Source organism: Lissotriton helveticus, chromosome 3_1 (genome assembly GCF_964261635.1).
Source record: "Lissotriton helveticus chromosome 3_1, aLisHel1.1, whole genome shotgun sequence".
In the NCBI taxonomy this organism is placed as follows: Eukaryota; Metazoa; Chordata; class Amphibia; order Caudata; family Salamandridae; genus Lissotriton; species Lissotriton helveticus.
In genome coordinates, this window is record NC_136061.1 from 782,706,885 (window position 1) to 782,728,132 (window position 21,248).

The window sequence follows — 21,248 nt, forward strand, 5'->3', positions numbered from 1 at the left end:
TCTGTGTATCACCTACAAAGCAGTCAACAACGTGGGTCCACAGTTCCTCAGAGCAGCCTTCTCTCCGCCTGAGCATTCAAGAACACTCCGCTCCTCCTCTGCACACCTGCTAAAAGTCCCGCAAACAAAAAAGGTCAACTGGGGTGACAGGTGTTTCACCATCTCATCATCCAAACTTTGGAACACACTGCCCCTCCACATCAAAACTGCCCCGACCCTCCTCAGTTTTAGGAAAAAACTAAAAACATGGCTCTTCCCATCATAACTTTTACCTCTGCGATGGTTCTGTATCCTGAGCGCCGAGACACCTCTGGGTATTTGCGCGCTTTAAAAATGGCACAAACATAAACATAAACATTCTGTTACACGTTGTTGGGCAGAATGAGATTAAATAATTTGCCCAGAATCACGGGATCATGAGGCGAAATGGGGACTCCAGCCTGGTTCCCCAGTTCCAAGCTGGCAGCTCTGGAAACGAGAGCCATTCATTTGGCTAGTAACTCCCGTCAGCACGCTGAACCAGCTCAATCTTTATTTAAGGGTTGATGAAATGAGTACCATTGAGCTGGCTAATAACGAGCATCAGCACGCTGAACTGGCTCAATCTTTATTTTCAGGTTGATGAAATGAGGGACATTGAGCCGGGTTTTAAAGCTCATCGGCACGCTGAACCGGTTCAATCTTTATTTACGAGTTGATGAAATGAGGACCATTGAGCTGGCTAACAACGGTCATCAGCATGCTGAATAGACTCGCCATTTCTAATTTACCTGTTGCTAAAACGAGTCCCAGTGAGTTGAGTAGCAGTGCTCCTGAGCACTCTGAGTAGATTCCGTGTGTCTATAGTTACAGGATGATGAGATGAGTACCACTGAGCTGGTTAGTAATGATAATCAGCACGCACAGATAACTTAGTCTTTCTTCATTTAAAGGGTGATGAAACGAGAAGCATTGATGTAGGTAGCAACATCCTCGGCACGGCCGTTGAACTGAAGGCTGTGATTGGTCAGGACCATCGGGATGCTAGCGCTCACTACTTGTTTGTTCTATGAACGCAAAGCATGCAGGTCGGATATAGAGCGGATGGGACAGTTTCCCTGTTTCTACATTTGTGGTTGGGCGAGAGTAGGGGCGGGTATTGATGGACTCGTTGCTCACATTCTGTGGGTTGTTAGCCACTGTTAGTGGCCCTTCCCCATATATTGGAGTGGAGGGGTCCTAACTTCAAGGTGATAAGTTAATTCTTCCTCGCAGGGCATTAACCAGTTAGCGCTTTGAGCTTCGAGAGAAAAATAGGTTCATTTTCGGCTGTATGAAGAGTTCATATTATAGTATAAGGAACTTATTTACAGGAACATAAAGTGGGCTTCCTTAAACTTAGAGCAGTCTGCAGACACATGGTGGATTATCTGGCGACAGTGCACGTACAAGAGGTGGGCGGAGTTTCGTGGACGTGCTGAGCCTGGTGTAAAACTGCTGAATCACTAGGCCCTCCGTAGGCACTGGAAGCAGACTCCGGATAGTGACTGTTTGACAGCTGAATTGGGAAACTTGAGCTTTAATCCCGGCATGGTGCTCCGCACACTGTGTGATACTGGGCACATTCTTTAATGCTTCGGTTCCGCTCTTTGCCAAGGAACGGTACAAAAACGAGGGTGGTGATGGACGGAGCATCTGAATCAATCAAACACTCACACCCAGTCAAAAGATCTGGGTTTAATCCATCACCGTTCTTTAGCCCACTCTGCCACCCCAGTTCAGACATGGCTATATGCAAATCAGTCTGACCCTGTGCCTCATGGGAGCAGTCCAGCCCGAACTGCCAAGCCATGTCTTCCCTGGACCGGAAACAAGCTTCCGGAGACCGGTTTCTGGCATTCCAGCCGTCTTCAGCCCGGCTTGCATGAATCCAGTGGCAAAGTGAGCAAGGGACTCACGTCTGAGCATACCCTGCCACACTTATGGCGGCCAAAAGCGGTCCATCATCCCCTTTTGTATTGCTTTGTTCGCCCTAAGTGTGGCAGGGTATGCTCAGACGTGAGTCCCTGGCTCACTTGGCCACTGGATTCAAGATAGCCTGGCTGATGAGGATTATGAATCCGAAACCGGTCCCAGGATGCTTGTTTCCGGTCCAGGGAAGACATGGCTTGGCAGTTCGGGCTGGACTGTTCCCATGAGGCGCAGGGTCAGACTGATTTGCATATAGCCATGTCTGAACTGGGGTGGCCGAGTGAGCTAAAGAATGGTGATGGATTAAACCCAGATCGGTTGACTGGGGGTGAGTGTTTGATTTGCTCAAACGCTCCGTCCATCATCCCCTTTTGTATCGCTTTGTTCGCCCTAAGTGTGGCAGGGTATGCTCAGACGTGAGTCCCTTGCTCACTTGGCCACTGGATTCAAGATAGCCTGGCTGATGATGATTATGAATCCGAAACCGGTCCCAGGATGCTTGTTTCCGGTCCAGGGAAGACATGGCTTGGCAGTTCGGGCTGGACTGTTCCCATGAGGCACAGGGTCAGACTGATTTGCATATAGCCATGTCTGAACTGGGGTGGCCGAGTGAGCTAAAGAATGGTGATGAATTAAACCCAGATCAGTTGACTGGGGGTGAGTGTTTGATTTGCTCAAATGCTCCGTCCATCATCCCCTTTTGTATCGCTTTGCCAAGGAACAGCAGCTCTTCTAAACCGGCGCGAATCTGGTGATTGGTGCTAGGTGTCATGCTGTTTACTGCTGGATCGTGTCATTCCCAACTTCTGAAAATGTGGCCCAGCGGTTATTATATGTAAACTACCCGAACGAGCCAAGTCCTAGCTCTACTGCTTGTAACCCTAAACTTGCTGTGTGATCTTAGGCACATCGTTAGAACGTAAAGGCATTGACCCAGTCTTTGTAACAATATTACCCGACTCAAGGGTGCACGGTTATACCATCTCGCAGGCCCCACCGGAATGCCTGACGAAGGTGTGTTGTATGCACGCTCGCTCTCATGCACACAAGCTCCCGGTCGCATCATTAGCACGACATAAGCAGTGACTCACACAGCCAAGGCAGACTAAAAGCGGCAACTGTCACTTCAATGAATAGCTCAGTTCCTCTTGAACCTTCCATCAACTTGTTTTTTTTATAATAAAAATACGCTTTTATATAACACTGTTATCAGCCCCCAAACATAACAAGAACAAACAAGCTCTTGGCATTGCTGTGGGGAGGGGGGGAGGGGAGGAGAAATGCGAGACACGGCCTGGCGGCCGTGAAAAGTGTGAAGCAGGGGGCAGGGGAGCGGATCCCTTTGAAGTGAAGCTCTGGGAGGCAGGCGGCTCGGGGAGCAAATGGTAAGCGCGTGCACGAGCACATGCACTCGACGTAATCTGCCTGGTGGTTTCAGAGCTTGGTTTGCCCTCAATACCCTCGTCCTATTTTCGCTTGCGCGATTAATAGGACGAGACCTAAAAATCACTGAAGCTTGTCCTGTGTCACATGCAGCCTCGGTGTAGCCCTGCAAGCCTGGTACAGTCTTGTATGCTCAGGCACATGAAATAAAATGCCACACTGCAGCAGTTTTACACCTAGGTACTTTCATCTTTCATGTCTGGTTACATTATTGTGTGCCCAGAACCAGTAATAACATGTTAATGATCTCAAAAGCTTCAATATTACTAGCATCTGCCAATGCAGTTTCACATACTGCAATCACATGATTGGCAGGACCACCCTAGGTCGCCCAGATGACATCACCAAGATGACGTCGCGGCATCTACTTGGACGCCGCCTCGTACGCCGACGTCAGCTCTGTACACTACTTTCCGCGCCAGAAAACGCAGAGCCATGCAAGATACTGACCACTGGTGCCTTGAAACTAGGGCCCTGAAAGGGATGAACTTAACCCTACAAATCAGTCGCAGAACAGGGGGGGATGGGTGGGGTGGTAAGGAATCTATCACTACTAATATTTCTTACAAATATATAGTTTCCGAAGGTAAGTAACTTGCTCATCTGAAAGAAACACATTGTGATAGATTCCTTACCTCTGAATAGATACTCCAGCAATACCAACCACGGTGATGGGTCTGCGAACCAAGAACGCACCAGGAAGTCTCGGAGAACAGAACGGTCAAAGAAGCCGTCTCTCAGGACTTGGTTGTCCAGGCAGTAGTGCTTAGTAAAAGTGTGCAGCGAGGACCATGGAGCCGCCTGACAGATGTCGTCAAGGGGCACACCACGTCCCAATGCTGTAGTGGCTGCAGTCGCCCTAGTGAAATGGGCGCGTAGCCACAACAGAGCTTCCTTTTTAGCCAGAGAATAACAGGCTTTGATACAGAAGACGACCCACAGGGAGATAGTCCACTCGTGTAAGGCCCAACCTTTTTTGGCACCAACGAGGCCAACAAAGAGCTGGTCATCCACCCAGACCTGTTGTGTGCGGATCAAGTAAAACGAGAGCGCACGTTTTGGGTCCAGACGGTTGAGCCTCTCTTCCTCTCTAGAAGGATGCAGAGGCGGAAAGAAGGTGCACAGCGATGGTCTGCCCGATGTGAAAGGCAGTGACAACCTTTGGCAGAAAGGATGGACGTGTCCTGAGAACAACCTTCTCCGGATGGACAGATAGAAAAGGAGGCTTACAAGAAAAAGCCTGGAGCTCACTCACTTTCATGGCAGAGGTGATGGCAACCAGGAAAGCAGTCTTCAAAGTTAGCAGACGAAGAGGACAGTTATGAAGAGGCTCAAAGGGAGCGCACATTAAATATGTCAGAAGCAGGTTCAAGTCCCACTGTGGTATCACAAAAGGAATAGGAGGGAAAAGGTAATGCCATTGAGAAATCTATTTACAATGGGGAACTAGAAAAATGAGGGCTGATCAGGGAGCCTGAGAAAGGCCGAAATAGCAGAAAGGTAGCCCTTGATAGTGCCCAGAGCAGAGCCCTGCTGGGCCAAAGAAAGAAGGAACAGAAGAACTTCTGAAAGAGGGGCATAAAGGGGATCCACAGCCTATGCTGTGCGCCATGCCACAAATGTGTTCCACCTGCAGGCGTATACCAACTTAGTGGAGGGACGCCTGGCTGCCAGAATGACATCACAGACTTCAGGAGGCAAGTCAAAAGGAATCTAGTACCGCCGCTAAATCCATGCAAAGAAGCAGTCGGATCGGGGGGGTTGATGGTCATACTGAGTAGCTCGGGATACCATACTCTTCAAGCCCAGTCCGGAGCCACAAGAATGACTTGGGCCTGGTCGCGCCTCATCTTCTTCAGCACTCTGGGTAGAAGTGGTATAGACAGAAAGGTGTACAACAGACTGCAGCTCCACTCGCGATGAAAAGCGTCTTCGAGCGAGTGCCGCCTTGGAAATTCCAACGCGCAGAACTGCTGACATTGTGCGTTCTCTTCGTTGGCGGATGGATCTAACCAAAGCTCTCCCCACTGTTGAAAGAGACCTTGCGCCACGTCAGAGTTAAGACGCCGTTACCTGATCCATCATGCACCTGCGGCTGAGTTTGTCTGCCCTGGAGCTCAGTGAACCTGTCAGGTGTTGAACCACCAGGGAAATGCCCTGCTGTTCCAGCCATGTCCAGAGGCAGAGAGCCTCCTGACATAGGGTCCATGACTCCATCCCGCCCCGTTTGTTGCAGTACCACATGGCGGTGGTGTTGTCTGTGAACACCTGCACCACTTTCCCTTTGACAGAGGGAAGGAATGCCTTCAGTGCAAGTCGTATCGCCCCAAGCTCCAGAAGGTTGATATGGCGCTTGGACTCTGCCAGAGACCAGAGGCCTCTGATCTCCGCCTCCCCCATGTGGCCCCAATCCCAGGAGGGATGCCTCCACCACCACTGTGTGCTCTGGTTGGGGAAGGGAGAGGGATCTGCCCTGGACCCAAAGTAGGTTTGTGAGCCACCACTGCAACTGCTGTGCAGTACCCTCCGAGATCAGGACGTAATCAGACAGGTTCCCCTGATGCTGCACCCACTGAACTAAAGGTCCCACTGCAGAACCTGCATATGCCATCAGGCATGAGTGACCAGCAGGATGCAGGAGGCCATGAGGCCCAGCAGCCTCAGGGTCATCCTGACCGAAACACAGGATAGAGGCAGAAAGATCGGAATAATAGCCTGAATATCCTGGACTCACCGTTCGGGAGGATAGGCCTGAAACTGTGTCGTGTCCAGAACCTCTCCGATGAAGAGGAGCTTCTGAGAGGGAATCAGGTGCGACTTCGGCACATTGATGGGGAACCCCAGCAATTGCAGGTCGGTCGGCTATAATCTGGAGGTGGGAAACGACTCCCTGGGGCGAGCCGGCCTTGAACAGCCAATCATCGACATAGGGGAAGACTGGAACCCCTGATCTGCGCAGATGAGCTGCGACCACCGCCATCACTTTGGTGAACACCGATGGGCGCTGGTAAGGCCAAAGGGGCGCACGGTAAACTGAAAATGCTCGTGGCCTACCATGAACCGCAGGTAACGCCAGTGGGCCTGCAGGACGGGAATGTGGAAATATGCATCCTGCAAGTCCAACGCTACCATCCAGTCTCCAGGGTCGAGAGCAGACAAGACCTGAGCCAGAGTTAGCATCTTGAACTTCTCCTTCCGGAGGAAGCGATTTACGTCCCTGAGATCCAAGATACTATGTCTAAAACCCACCTGTCCGAAGTGAGGGAGGTGATGGCGAATCCTGCCGCCAACTGGCGTTTGATGGGCCTGAAAGACCGGACTAGGAAGGTTTTGGGGCAGTAGTGGCCGGGGTGGAAGTGGACAGACCTGCCCGCTGGCCCCCTGAACAGCCTCTGCCGTTCCCACATCCACGGCCATGCTGAGACTGCTGCTGCTGTGGCGGCCTGTGGCTCTGAAGCGAACGTGCTGAGGCCCCCCTTCCATTGCCACGAAAGGAGTGAAAAGCAGAAGGCAGAGGAGGGCGAAAGGCCGACAGGCCCAAGGACTTGGCCGTAGCACGTGAGTCCTCCAACGCGTTATCTGCCTTGTTGCTAAAAAGGCGAATGCCATCAAAGGGCCTGCTCATCAGGGTGTTCTGGACATCCCCCGAGAAGCCAGTAGTCCTCAGCCAGGCGTGGCAGCGTAGCGCCACCGCTGTGGAAATCGACTGCCCAGCGAGTCGGCGGTGTCAAGGTCACATCGTATCGTTAACTTGGCTCCATCTCTCCCCTCAGCAATAGCTTTTGAGAGCACTGTCCGTGCCGCCTCCGGACACCGAGGCAGCACTTGCGCCACAGTATCCCACACAGAGTGGGAGTAACGGCCCAAGAGGCATGCAGTGTTCACAGACCGCAGCCCTGAACTGGCGGAAGAAAAAATCTTCCCAAATTGTTCCAGTCTCTTGGATTCCCTATCCGGGGATGCGGTAGGGAATGCGCTCTGGGATGTTGAGGCTTGGACAACCAAGCTCTCAGGGGTGGGGTGTTGGGAGAGGAAAAGGGGGGGTCGCCCGTGGCCGGGCGATGGCATTGGGCCATGTTCCTATCCACAGGAGACCGACCCTGTGTTGGGTCTGGACCAGGTGCCCAAAAGAACGTCAGAAAGTGCCTCATTGAAAGGCAGCAGTGGTTCCGCAGAGGTAGCCGACGGTTGGAGCACTTCTGTCAGGAGGTTAGTCCTGACGGCCACGGTAGGGGGTTGAGGGCCTCCACCGCCCTACATAACACCACTGCATAACTTGCACCCTCCTCCGTAGCCACGGTAGGAGGAGTGAGCATGTCACGGTCAGGAGAGGTGTCAAGACCACTTGCACTCCCTAGATCCTCAACCCAGTCCGGGTCATGCTCACACTGAGCTGTGAGAGGGTCTCAGATCACCCTCCCTTCCTCCTCAGGCTGAGGTACAGGTGGAAAATGAGGAGGTCGGACATAGGGGTAAAAGGGCCCCATCGTCGTCAGAATCGGCATCGAGCGACGACGTTCCAGCTCAGTGTCCATGTCGGGGCTGAACACGTGGGCAACGTCGTCCGGTGCCACGGGCAATGTCGGAGGTGGTGCCGGTGGGGTCCACTTCGGTGGAGGTGTAACGAGGCCAACCAGTGTCGACTGGGATCCAGGCCTGGATCCTTGGGGGCCCTGCGGTGCCGGGGCCTAAGCCGACAGATGCCGGATCCGGAGCCTCTGACAGTGAAGGGCAAGGACCCCCATTTGGGCCCGCATGGCACGCCGGTGGGGCCTGACGGCCCAAAGAGGTGGGCCATGGCTGCCAGAAATTCCTGGAGCTGGGCCGGAGTCGCCGACGGACCCGGAAAGAGTGGGTAGGCAGACGGCGACACCGTAGGATCCGCGGGAGCCGTGAGGGAGGCACCACCCTCAGCTGCGACGGGAAGTCGTCGAGTGATGACGCTTCTTCGACTTCTTGTGCTTCATCTTACCTGACCCAGAGTGTGAAGACTTCGATCCAGAAGAACGATGGTGATGGCTCCGCGACCAGTCCCTCAACCTCCCACGAGACAGGGACCTTGAGTGGTGTGGAGCAGACTGCCAAACTTCAAGCAACTTTCGGGACCGCTCCCGCAAAGTCTTTGGCGCCATGGCCCGGCAGCCGGGGCACGACTTGGGGTCGTGGTCGCGCCCCAGGCAGTAAAGACACACGTGGGTCCATCACCGACATCATCTGATGACACTCCCAGCCAGACTTGAAACCAGGCACCCCTATGACACCAGGAGTCGATCGAAAAAGCCTCAAAAACACAGTAAAAAAATTACTAGGGGTACTACTCTCTCCGGACCTGCGCTTGCTGGCACAGAAAAAGAAAGAACTGACTGTCAGCGCACGAGGGCGGGGTCTAAGTAGCTGCCGCGACACCACCTTCCAACGCGCAGGGATACTGCTAACGAAAACTTTCCGGCTCCAGTCTGACGCCTGGGGGCAATTCTAAGGTAAGGAATCTATCACTATGTCTTTCTTTCAGATAATATATATCCAGTGAAGCTTCTCACTGCAGGAAGCAATCAGTATGAAAATGCCTCTCTGACAGATGATTGTACACAAACCACCTACCAATTGCACTTTGCCTGTGAAAAAAACAGATAATATATCTACTGTCTAAACTTTTAGGATTCAGTGTATTGTATTCTAAAGATCATCCCATTCTGCAAATAACTAAATGCAAAAGAACAAAACAGTTAACATCAAACACTTGTATAACCAATAGAGAAAATCTGAGCATACCTACAACAATAAATAACTCTCCAACCAATTTCAGTGCCTCAATTAGCTGCAAGAAAGATGTGAATATGTGCCTCAACAGCCTTTACTGCAAACAGAAAATACTTGTACATATTAGACACCTGAGCATATTCTCTCACACACACACAGCACAACACCAGATGCTAAGAGGTAGCCACTCTGCACTGATTGAAGATCTAAAGTTTAGATTCTAAACATTAGCTATATTTGCATTTCCCAGCAAAATTCAACAAACAAAAGTTAAACACAAGATGCCCTAATACCCTGCTTACAAGAAACCAAAACAAAATCATCGGCCATACAGATGGAAACATATCAACTCCTAAAACACAACTCAATGACACTGGATAAAAGCACTGAACTTATAGCTCCGCACCAAACACAATCCAAACAAGACATCACACTTCCACAGAACCAACACTGAGCTTAAAGGCCATAAAAATGGCATGTTCATCCCTCCATCGGCACTAAGCACAACTGAAAACAAGTAATTAAACATCACATATAGCACAAAACTATACAGAACAATTGTCAATATTCAATTACTTTACTTCACAAGCTCATAACCTTACACACCTGGAATTGATCAACACGCTCCAGTAGAGCATGAAATCAGACAGTAAAAAGCTCTACTTTCATTCACTTCAATAGAAGCATAACTAAAAGGCATAGAGATACTTCTTGAAGGAACAATTGACACCAAACCCAACAACAAATAGAGCAAAAAACTTCATTACAACTAGTGTTAATACAAAATACATATTTCAGTTACCCTCAAGTGCTTCACAGCTGTACAACAGCAAATAAGCTCTGTACAAGGACTGGTAACATTAACATATGCAAGTAACGTAATATGGCAATTGGACTGCCTTTCTATGATATGATGGATGGATGCTCATATGCTAGATGCTAACTTGTAGATGCAGCTTTGGTCATCAAATGGTTAGCTCCAGTCTTGTCAATGTACTGCAATAATAATATATCAGGTGTATCCTCCTATAGCCAGACACTACATGGCAGGCACTGTTTCATATGTCCACAAACTGCAACATTTAGTCTCATATACATAACTACAACCTATCTCCTTCGCCCCCTTCCACATACAAATAAGGGCAACGGCGAGAGCCCTCTTAACTTGTCACGATCACTATCTGAGAAGAAGGGAGGAGAGTGGAGAAATGTTAAAGTAGTCTCAAACATAATGGATGCAGGTACCTGTAAGGCCAGTACTAGGTCCACATTCTGGACCAAGCCTCCAAGTGCTCTCCATACGCAAGGGTGGAAGGCAGATGAGCTGTGGTGCAAAGACAACAGCCTAAAACCATGTCTGCTCTCCTCACACCCAAATTCTTCTTCCTCCTGCCTTATACTGTTAAAGGATTTATGCACATATAAGTGCAGTGTCGTCGTGAACCCCTCACGTTTGCACTTAAGCAAGGGTGGTGTTAACACTCAGTTATTTATGAGCCTTTCCTGTCTGCAGCTCTGCAGACAAAAACTCTTGCGATACAGGACACCGATAATAGAGTTCAAACAAGGAAATAAAGTTAATTACAACAAAGAAATGAAGAGGAAAAGAAAAGGAAAGAAAAAGAAGGCTGATAGGAAGAGTGAAATGAAGGGCATATGAAAATAAGATGTGACGTGACGAGAAGGAAGGGTAAAAATTATGAAAAGATGGATGCAAGGGCAAATGGACTGATGGATCTAAGGATAAAACAATATTTGCATGAGTGAGAGCAAAAGTGTCTGGAATGATAAAAGTCTAGATGAATGGTCACCTGGATGGAAGTGGGGATAGATGGATGGATTGCTAGATTGATAAACTGAAGGTGAATTGGTGGATGGATGAAGAATGAATGAATGGATGGGTAAAAGGATGTATGAATGTTTGAAAGTGTGAGCAAAAGGATGGAATACGAATAATAAAAAGGTGGATGGATGGAATGGTGAAAGGATGGATGAAAGTATGAAAAGATGGTTAGATGGATTTATACATGACAGGCTTAAAGATGAACGGAAGGGGTTTATATAGGACATCATCTTGAGTCAGTAGGGCTTATTAGTTTCGCTCACCCATTGGTATTCGAGGTACTGATCAAACTGGAGGGAATTTTAATTTGCCAGTGCTCTTTCTTAAAACAAGGTATGTCTGATTGTTTACAATTGGCCAAGGACATCAGCAGCTCTGTAAGTCCTGAGTTAATGGTACTAAAAAGGGTCCCTAAGGGCTGCAGCATACCTTATGCCACCTAAGGGACCTACACACATATTCCACACAGACTGCCATTGCTGCAAACCACAAGCAAAAACGCCTGTGTGCTATGCTAAAGTCACTGCATTTCCTATACACAAGTCACCCCTACAGCAGGCCTTTGAGCCCCAAGGCCTTAGCGTGAACAGGGAAACCATCTAATGGTATGTACTTGGCACTGGTCAAAACAAGTTCTCTAGCTACATAATTGCTTTACTAAAACATATGGTGTTAGGAATCAAACACCTCGTATAGCTAGACCCACACAGAGTCCAGTGATTGATTTCTTATTACATGCTCCTCACTAGTCCTGTAATGTGCTAGCTGACTCACAGACAAGTTTGAGAGCCCGGCTCTGAGAGGTAGGAAACAGTGCCTGCTCTGCTGGATGGCTAGTAAATTAGCATGTCAAGGAAGGGAGGTTCAAAGAGCACACCACCTTTGATATGCGAGCCTGGCTTCCACCAGACCTAGAGGATGTCAACACTTGCCCTGAGGTCCCTTTGGCACAAAGGCAGATGGGAAATTAGCTATGCAGGGAGGCTGGACACACCCCTATGGTGGACAGCCTAAAGTGAACACGAAAGGAAGGATTCCACCATCTTGAGTGTGGTGGAATTAGGAACTCTGGGTGAGGGTGATGCCCACTCCCCACAGGAAGTGGTCATATAGGGAGTGTAGTGACCCCAGGGGTAACTAGCCCATTGGCTACTATTCTTCACTCCCTTTAAAGCCCCTAAATTAAGTATTTAGGTGTCCCCCTGACACCAGGAAGTCAGATTAGACTATTGGGAACCACGAAAGAAAGACTGACAAGAGCGAGCGAGAACTAAAGATGTTGCACCAAAGATTGGCGCAAAACCCTGCCAGACTGCTTGCACCTCGACTATCACTGGGACAGACTTGCCAAGAGATGGACATCCTCACCAAAAACCCTTGGAGGACTACCCAGCACCTGAACAACCGGGATAGATTTCCATTGAAGTGGAGGAGTTGCTCCCCTGCATCTGCAGGCACCGCAAAGCATCTCTTGGTGCACCATGTTGCTAGCCACTGGGCTCCCCGCAGGAGCAGCACGACAGGAGAAAGGGCTTCGAGCTCCACCAGATCAGACCCATCTCCTTGCCAAGTATGAAGACACCAACACCCCCAGGAGCTACCCAGTATAAATAACCTGGGACCCCAAGCAGGTGTGGAAACAAAGGCTTGTTGGTGATCCAGTCCTGACTCCAACAGCATGAACACGAGGGGTGAGCAGAGACCACACCATTGTGCGGTAACGATACCGACCTATTGGCGGTCGACGGTGACCCACTACAGAGATAGGGGTACCGAACAGCTACAAATTCTTCCACGGGGGCCGGGTAGGCGCGCCAGAGGAGGCCACCTGGTACAATAAGGGAAGAATTTAAAACGTGCAATTTATATGCTGACCCAAAACCCTGAAGAAATCACTGGTAAAGTAAATAACAGTGATGAAACATGTCGGTTGACTTTTAATAGAGTGAGCTAACAGCACAGAATAAAGATATAGTTGCCAGTTTGCTCTGCTCTTTTTAATGGTGATATATCTGTATTCCACTTTTTAGGGATATGGGAACATCACAATGGGTTATGTAACACGTGAAACACATGATGGTTTTTTGGTTTGATTGCACTATCTTTTTCTCCCATTTTATTTTCGGGTTGACAGTAGCTGATGATGAGAAGTGAGGAATCAGGCGAGTACCAGTCTGTCAGATCCTCCCCTTGGTGTTGCTTCCGTGAGGCACTGTCAATCTCCCCTCCCCCTTTTTTCACAGTTGGAAGATAGAGGGAATTGATAGATAAGAGGTGGACTATTCAGACACACATATATAGGTGCTTCGCGCCGTCTTAATCAGTAACAGAGCGCAGTTCATATAGACAGAAGGCTTAATTATACCCTCTGTCTGACTAAAACAAAGAATTTTTTCTAGCCATAGAGCGCACACGGGTGGGCCAACACTGTTGATTGTGCTTTGAGTGGGGGGCGGCCTGCTTCCTATCCCCCTGAGGCTCCTGATAGTTGAGATCCAACAGCATGAAGCCCGTCCTACCATCGAAGGACATCAGAATCCACAAGGCCAGCCTTGAGAGTGATTCAGAAAAGGGGGTGGTGATGAACAGAGTGTCTGAATTAAGCAGACCACTCTTACCCAGTCCAAAGATCAGGGCTTGATCCATCACCGTTATTTAGCTCACTGCCCCATCCCAGCTCAGAACCTGGCTATATGCAAATTAGTCTGTCCCTGGCCCAGTGCATCATGGGAACAGGGCAGACCAAACTACCATGCCAATTCTTCACCAGAAAGGAGACAAGCTTCCGGGGACCGGTTTCTGCCATTTCAGGCGTCGTCGGCCCGGCTTGCTTGAATCCTGATGGAGCAGTGAGCAAGGGACTCATGTCTGAGTATACCCTTCCACGCTGTCCATCACCACCCCCTTTATGAATCGTTTTGGCCACCATAAGTGTGGAAGGGTATGCTCAGATGTGAGTCCCTTGCTCACTGCACCATCAGGATTCAAGCAAGCCGGGCCGAAGACGGCTGTAATGCCAGAAACCGGTCCCCGGAAGCTTGTTTCCTTTCCAGTAAAGAATTGGCTTGGTAGTTTGGTCTGTCCTGTTCCCATGATGCACTGGGCCAGGGTCAGACTAATTTGCATGTAGCCAGGTTCTGAGCTGGGATGGTGCAGTGAGCTAAAAAACGGTGATGGATCAAGCCCTGATCTTTTGACTGGGTAGGAGTGTTCTGCTTAATTCAGATACTCCGTCCATCACCACCCCCTTTATGAATCGTTTTGGCCACCATAAGTGTGGAAGGGTATGCTCAGATGTGAGTCCCTTGCTCACTGCACCATCAGGATTCAAGCAAGCCGGGCCGAAGACGGCTGTAATGCCAGAAACCGGTCCCCGGAAGCTTGTTTCCTTTCCAGTAAAGAATTGGCTTGGTAGTTTGGTCTGTCCTGTTCCCATGATGCACTGGGCCAGGGTCAGACTAATTTGCATGTAGCCAGGTTCTGAGCTGGGATGGTGCAGTGAGCTAAAAAACGGTGATGGATCAAGCCCTGATCTTTTGACTGGGAAGGAGTGTTCTGCTTAATTCAGATACTCTGTCCATCACCACCCCCTTTATGAATCGTTTTGGCCACCATAAGTGTGGAAGGGTATGCTCAGATGTGAGTCCCTTGCTCACTGCACCATCAGGATTCAAGCAAGCCGGGCCGAAGACGGCTGTAATGCCAGAAACCGGTCCCCGGAAGCTTGTTTCCTTTCCAGTAAAGAATTGGCTTGGTAGTTTGGTCTGTCCTGTTCCCATGATGCACTGGGCCAGGGTCAGACTAATTTGCATGTAGCCAGGTTCTGAGCTGGGATGGTGCAGTGAGCTAAAAAACGGTGATGGATCAAGCCTCATCTTTTGACTGGGTAGGAGTGTTCTGCTTAATTAAGATACTCTGTCCATCACCACCCACTTTATGAATCGTTTTGGCCACCATAAGTGTGGAAGGGTATGCTCAGATGTGAGTCCCTTGCTCACTGCACCATCAGGATTCAAGCAAGCCGGGCCGAAGACGGCTGTAATGCCAGAAACCGGTCCCCGGAAGCTTGTTTCCTTTCCAGTAAAGAATTGGCTTGCTAGTTTGGTCTGTCCTGTTCCCATGATGCACTGGGCCAGAGCAGACTAATTTGCATGTAGCCAGGTTCTGAGCTGGGATGGTGCAGTGAGCTAAAAAACGGTGATGGATCAAGCCCTGATCTTTTGACTGGGTAGGAGTGTTCTGCTTAATTCAGATACTCTGTCCATCACCACCCCCTTTATGAATCGTTTCAGCCTTGAGAGTGGCCTGCTACCCTGCTTTCCCTCTTCACCAGGTCACCAAGACACAGAGTGAACGTCTGACTGACTGCGACCTGACGCCTCAAAGCACCAATGCACCCACACTCGACAGCCCGAGTCCGAGGGAGTAACGGTACCAACGTGGTCTTGAGACCCTCAAGAGCTGAACGCATGCTTTGGTTTGGGCAGACTGGTTCCCTCAGTTGTTGCCTGCAGCCTCTTTTCAACAGGACCGTTTCCAATTGACTTAAGCGGGCCACCCGAATCCAAAAAGCACCTCTGCACCCAGACACCCCGGAGCCAGCCGAGGTGACCTGTTGGTGCTGCCTTGGATCTTGCCCCATACTTACTTTAAGTCCAGAATAACAACCCTGTAAGTCGTTAACAAGTGACAAATGAAATATTTGTTTTTCTCCGTACGCTAACATTACTCCTTTAAAGATTCAAAAACAGTTCATTTTCCATTTCTTGAAAAATCATTATCTCGTTAAGTACTTACTTGATTCCTGTGATCTAGGTGTCTAAATTCATACAAAAATCGGTTATTTTTATAAATTGGGGTCAGATTTTATTGAGTGAGAGTCTCGATTACTGAATCTGTGAGTGAAATAAATGCTTAATACTATCCTCTGCTAAAGCTAAACTGTTCATCCACACTACCACAAAAGAGAGCATATTGGATTAGGATTATAACCCCTCTAAACCAGTAAAGAATGCCTCGACTCTCTGCGCAGTGTACCTCATTTTGGTGCACTATATAGAGAGGCAGCTTCCTACAATGAGCCAGGTCTGAACTTCTTTTCCTGAAAGAAGAGACAAGAAGCTGTATGGCCCAAGGCTGTGTCACTTGGAGGTGGTTGGGTAAAGGGCAGATCAATAGCCCCACTTTGTGCTCATCTCCTAGGTGCTCCAAATGGGCCAAGGCAACAACTGATGCAACTAATAAAAATCAATGAGACTAATGAATACAAGTGAGAGGCAGAGCACTACACACCAAGGTCCTGCATTTTTTCCCCTTTCCCCGGTACACCATGTCTGTCTGGTCAAAAAACACAGAAAATAATCAAAAAGCAAAAAAGCAAAGGACAACGAAAATTAGCCAGTCATGCTTCTTGCCTTCAGAGAAGATGGAACACTGACCCAGAAGCAAAAGTGGTGAAATGAACTTTCGCCTTACAGAATTGGTTTTCAGCCGCATTAGGTCAGGCGGAGTACCATATAAAAACAACTCTCTAAAATCACACCTAAAATAATGACATTAAAACCAAATAACAAATGATCAAATGTGAGAACTCCGACATAGAATTCATTTATCATTAAAGAAGAATTCTTATTTAAACACATTTTCATAATTCTCACCTAATGTGGCCAGTTCCAATGTGCAGCTCTGCAAAGTATCACTGGTCTGATTGACAACAAGGACATCTAGGACAATGTCATACTGGTTTACATGGACATATGCTTCTGCATAGACTGGATCTGAGAAACCAGTTAGTTGGGTAACCTAAAAAAAAAGCATCACATTTTACAACTCATTTCAATGTATTGAGATTTATACTTAAAAAAAGAAAAAATACTATTTTCTTGGACATTGTGTGTAGAAGTAGAAAATAAAAATGAAATGCTCACATTATGCTATCCATTTCCTATCAACATTTTTACACATATCTAAATTACCACACTGGTACAAACGTTTTCCCTCAAAGTTGATAGTATACAATGTTTCTACGCCTTAACCAAAACAGAGCGACATGCCTTCAGCTAACCACATCAAAATAAAAATTTGGATTTATAGGTTAAGCGATCAAGTACATTTCCGAAAGTGTAAATAAGATGTCACATCAACGTAGACAATGTTAAACATACATCTCCGAAAATAATATTTGTTAGTGAATGTGTGTTAAGGCAGCGAATACAGATTTAAGAAAAAGCAAAAAGAATTTACATTTAGAATTATAGAAACTCCAGGAGAAAATACGTTTTCATTCAATTTACAATCAGCAATAGTATAATCTTGGTTTAGTATCCATATCTGACTGGAGATAATCACGTTATTACGGTTTCTGATTGTAATGCAAAGGAGCAATTCTCCCATAAATAGTACTGTGGTTTCATATGTAGCTAGATGAACGAAATGGACGTACATAACATGTTCAGTAGACAATCAAAAGCAAAGATGAAGATCTTAAAATTCCTATGCACCTAGAGTACACTGGTTGTTAAGGTGACAGTGTTTTCTTCAATGCTCAATTTATGAATTACTATTTGAAAACAAAAAATAATTATTATAAAACTGGCAACAGCCAATGTCAAGTAAGTCAAAAAGTAAATAAATTAAAATCATGTATGGCTATGCCAAATGTGTCACTGGTTATTTAAATGAAGGCCAAGCATCTTCTAGCATAAAGGGTAAAGACAGAATTTACAGATATCTAAATTAAGAATATACATCTGTATCATCAAATACTGTCCTGCCTTAGACAAAATGCCTTCGGAAACTTTTGAGGAAAAGAAGGAAGAAATGGAAGAAAACGGGTTAATGTAGCCCCAAATGCCAGGCGGTCAGATAAAAAGTAGGGGCGGGCGGAATTTGCGTAATCGCATTACGCAAATCTCTGCGAAATGGTAAAAAATCTACGCGAACACGCAGAAATTCAGCGAACATGCGTAATTGCTTGTTCGCGATGCTTTTTTACTGTTTTGCAATCGCTGTTTGCGTGCTCGGGGGCAATATCTTGCGAACACGCATTTGAGAATGCTAACAAGCACAAAATTTCGCAAAGTCGCGCAACGCAGAATTTTGGGCAATTTCGCGTTCTCTGCGGAACGCCAAATTCCGCAAATTCTGCGAATGGAATTTACCGCCCAGGCCTAATAAAAAGACAATCAGCTCCCTTGATGTAAGCAATAAGACTTTAAACGTGAAAGAAAAAGAAAACTTTGAGTTTTCATGTTGGATACTTGCTGCTTGTACATTATCGAATGAATCTCCACTAGAGCAGCAAACAAAAGCGGATCTTGAGGCCGCATGAGGATGGAAGAGAAATCTGAAAGTTAGCGAGGGTGGGCTCAGGAATTATTAACATTTCAGATGGCAACTCCCATTCCCCAACCTCCTCTCCCAAAAAAAAAAAAAGAATTAGAAGAGATTTTAGCTCAAAAAGGAGAAATTCCAATCAAACACAGTTTAAATGCTCTGGGAACCATAGGGAGTCTTCCACTATTTCAAATAATGCCCCAACCACGTATTCTGGCACTTTTCTGAACAGTACTCACTATCTAGTCAAAACATTTTGTACTGTGAAGTACAGAGATCAGGGAATTATTGTCAGGGGAGGTGTGTGTGCAGGAGGGTTTGGGAGCTGAAGCCACTAAAGTAAACATTCTCTTTAAATAAGGGCAACCAGCGGGTACACCCCAGAGGATTAAGGCAGAGCTTTGGTCTTTTTCCTGCCAGTAGGCCTTACAGTTGGCTGCTGGCAGTCCCTGCCACTGCCCTGAATTACCTTGGTGGCCTTTATCATAAAGCTGTACTGATCCTTTGCACATAAGAGATTTTCCACTACAAAAGGTAACAACTATTGTTTCCTGGTCTTCAGAATCTGCCATGACAACTATAAACCTAAAACAAGACTATTAAGCTATAAATCAGCAGGAAAGTGCTTAGATTAATAAGACGGCGGAAGCAGAAAGACAGAAAGCTTCTTTGTAGGGCTTTCAGAATTAATGCATCTTGTCTTATTCGACAAGTGATGAGATGCACCAGGTAACCCACCCCTCAAATCAAATTCTATAAAAACCCTTAGTATTTACACTTCGAAAAAGAAGTGGTTATTTCTTTCATGTACTAGTGGGACCATTGCACTCTATAACCTGCGAGAGCATATGTACACAAATTATCAAAAAGTTATTTTCTTAGAGTGTATTGTATTGTGCTGCATTTACATAGCGCTTACTACCTCTATGCGGGGCACTGAAGTGCTACCTACATGGGTAGCATGCTAAGTTGCATAGTCTGTTGTTGTTGTAAGGGTGCGGTCTTTGTTTTTAGATTCTATGTGGGATCTCATGTTGTGCATGATGACCAACGAGGTCTGGTTATTGTGTTATGGGACGCAGCACTAAGCAGTGTGATGGATTAAGAGGCATGAAAAGTAAGTGTCATCTAGCCATCATCCCAAGTTCTCCACCTGCGAGGTTGTGGAATTCGTGGCTATTTGGCAGTGGGACAAACACAATGGTCCCACCAGCAAAGTGCTGTTTATTTCCCTGCGGCAATTTTATTTTTTGGTCTCCAACCATTTACCACGTACCTTTTTAGTTTTATGCCATTGCTCCATGTTCAGTGCTCTTTGTAATATTACTCATGACTAGGAACTTAAGTAATGGAACCTTTGGTGACAGACCAGGAGTCGCGGAAAGCTTACGTTTTCCACAGTGGCGCAATCTACCCCACGCAGTGAATAAAACACTGTGCTACGACTCCGAAAAGGAAGAGGAAATTAAACCTAAACCACTGCCTCACAGACTTTCCAAATCAATTAAGCATACTGATGTCTTGTCTGGATGGAATGGTCATGTGTCTCGGAATTTGTACAGGATAAGAAGCATAAAAAATATAGGGTCAAATGCATCATTGTAAATTGCGGTCGCAAAGGGGCAGATTCGTCCCAAATGCAAAAATCGCTGTTTACGTAATCACTAAAATTGTGATTACTAAATCGCAATTGCATTTAAGGAATCGCAAATTGCAATTCCCTAAATGCAATGCAACCCAAATAAAAGTGATTTTGCAATTAAGAAACGCAAATTATCATCAATTCAAAGCTGATGGTAATTTGCAAGAACTTTGAAAAATGCACAATAGTGCATTTTTCAAATTTCTATGTTGCACACCTACATGTTCTGTGTTCAATATGTGTAGAAATTGTAATTTCAGGGGTGCATCAGGGTGTCCTTTTGGCACCCTTGAAATTGCAGGCGCAATTTGAGAGTACCTATTTGGTACTCGCAAATTGCGCATGCAATTCCTATTGACTCATGGGCCTCTGGGCATATAGGAATGAATGGGAAGCAATTCCTTATTTGCGAGTCGCAAATAAGGAATGTGTAGGAGTCACAATTTTTTTTGCGATTCCTACATGCATAAGCATTTGCGATTCCTAAATTGCGATTTCTTAAAAATCGCAATTTAGGAATCGCAAATGCAAAGTTTGATGTATGTAGCACATAAACATTAAAAATAATTATATGTGTGAGAGTAACTCCTTAATAAATAAAAATGAGAATCAAAAATACTCATAATTGTAAAGCCTCATCTGACAATCATATGCAAGGCTAAAACATTCATTCAGTTTGTAGATGACGTAACAGGTAAAAAATGTTATTAACAAAGACAATAAAATACTTTTTAGAGGGTCAATTTAGAATAGATCAAAAACTGTAAAGATATGTTTTTTTACCTTGTTCAATTTAGATGCAAGAGGATCAGCAGCTTCTTTTCTCTGCGTTGTACCCATTGCTGCAAGCAGACTCAGCTGGAACTGGTCTTCTTTAGAGGACATTTCGTTTTTAGCAGTGAGCTGCATGAAGGAAATTGGATCGTCTGCCTGAACTGTGACACTTCTCTTTTCAGACTCTTTCTGTAAAGGTAAATGAAAGAATGTCAATTCTGCCAATGTGCTAAAATGTGAAATTATCTACCAATCCCTATTAACAATTCATCAGGAAAATGCAAGGACATTTCAAATGTCTATCCAACAATGAGTTCCCACCTGTTTTGTGAAGGTGCTAATAAAAGAAATAAACAACTGATACACCTGGAGCAGAACCAGATACTCGACTCTTCCCAATCTGTCTTCCGTAGCAATCATAGCACCGAAACCGCCCTCATCGGAGCCACCGACTGAGGAGAAACAGCAGCTTTGATCGTCCTCGACCTCTTGGCAGCATTC

At 46.8% G+C, this 21,248-nt stretch overlaps 1 protein-coding gene across 2 annotated transcripts in view; it reads right to left on the reverse strand.

Annotated features, from left to right (window-relative positions):
• COPB1 (coat protein complex I subunit beta 1) overlaps positions 1-21,248 on the reverse strand; it is a 296,632-nt gene that overhangs the window by 65,779 nt on the left and 209,605 nt on the right. For both annotated transcript variants that reach the window (XM_078681014.1, XM_078681015.1), the window contains exons 16-17: positions 20,757-20,936; positions 16,654-16,798 (exon numbers count right to left, since the gene is read on the reverse strand). In XM_078681014.1, the coding sequence (XP_078537140.1) occupies positions 16,654-16,798; positions 20,757-20,936 (325 nt within the window). The remainder of the gene's footprint in view (positions 1-16,653; positions 16,799-20,756; positions 20,937-21,248) is intronic.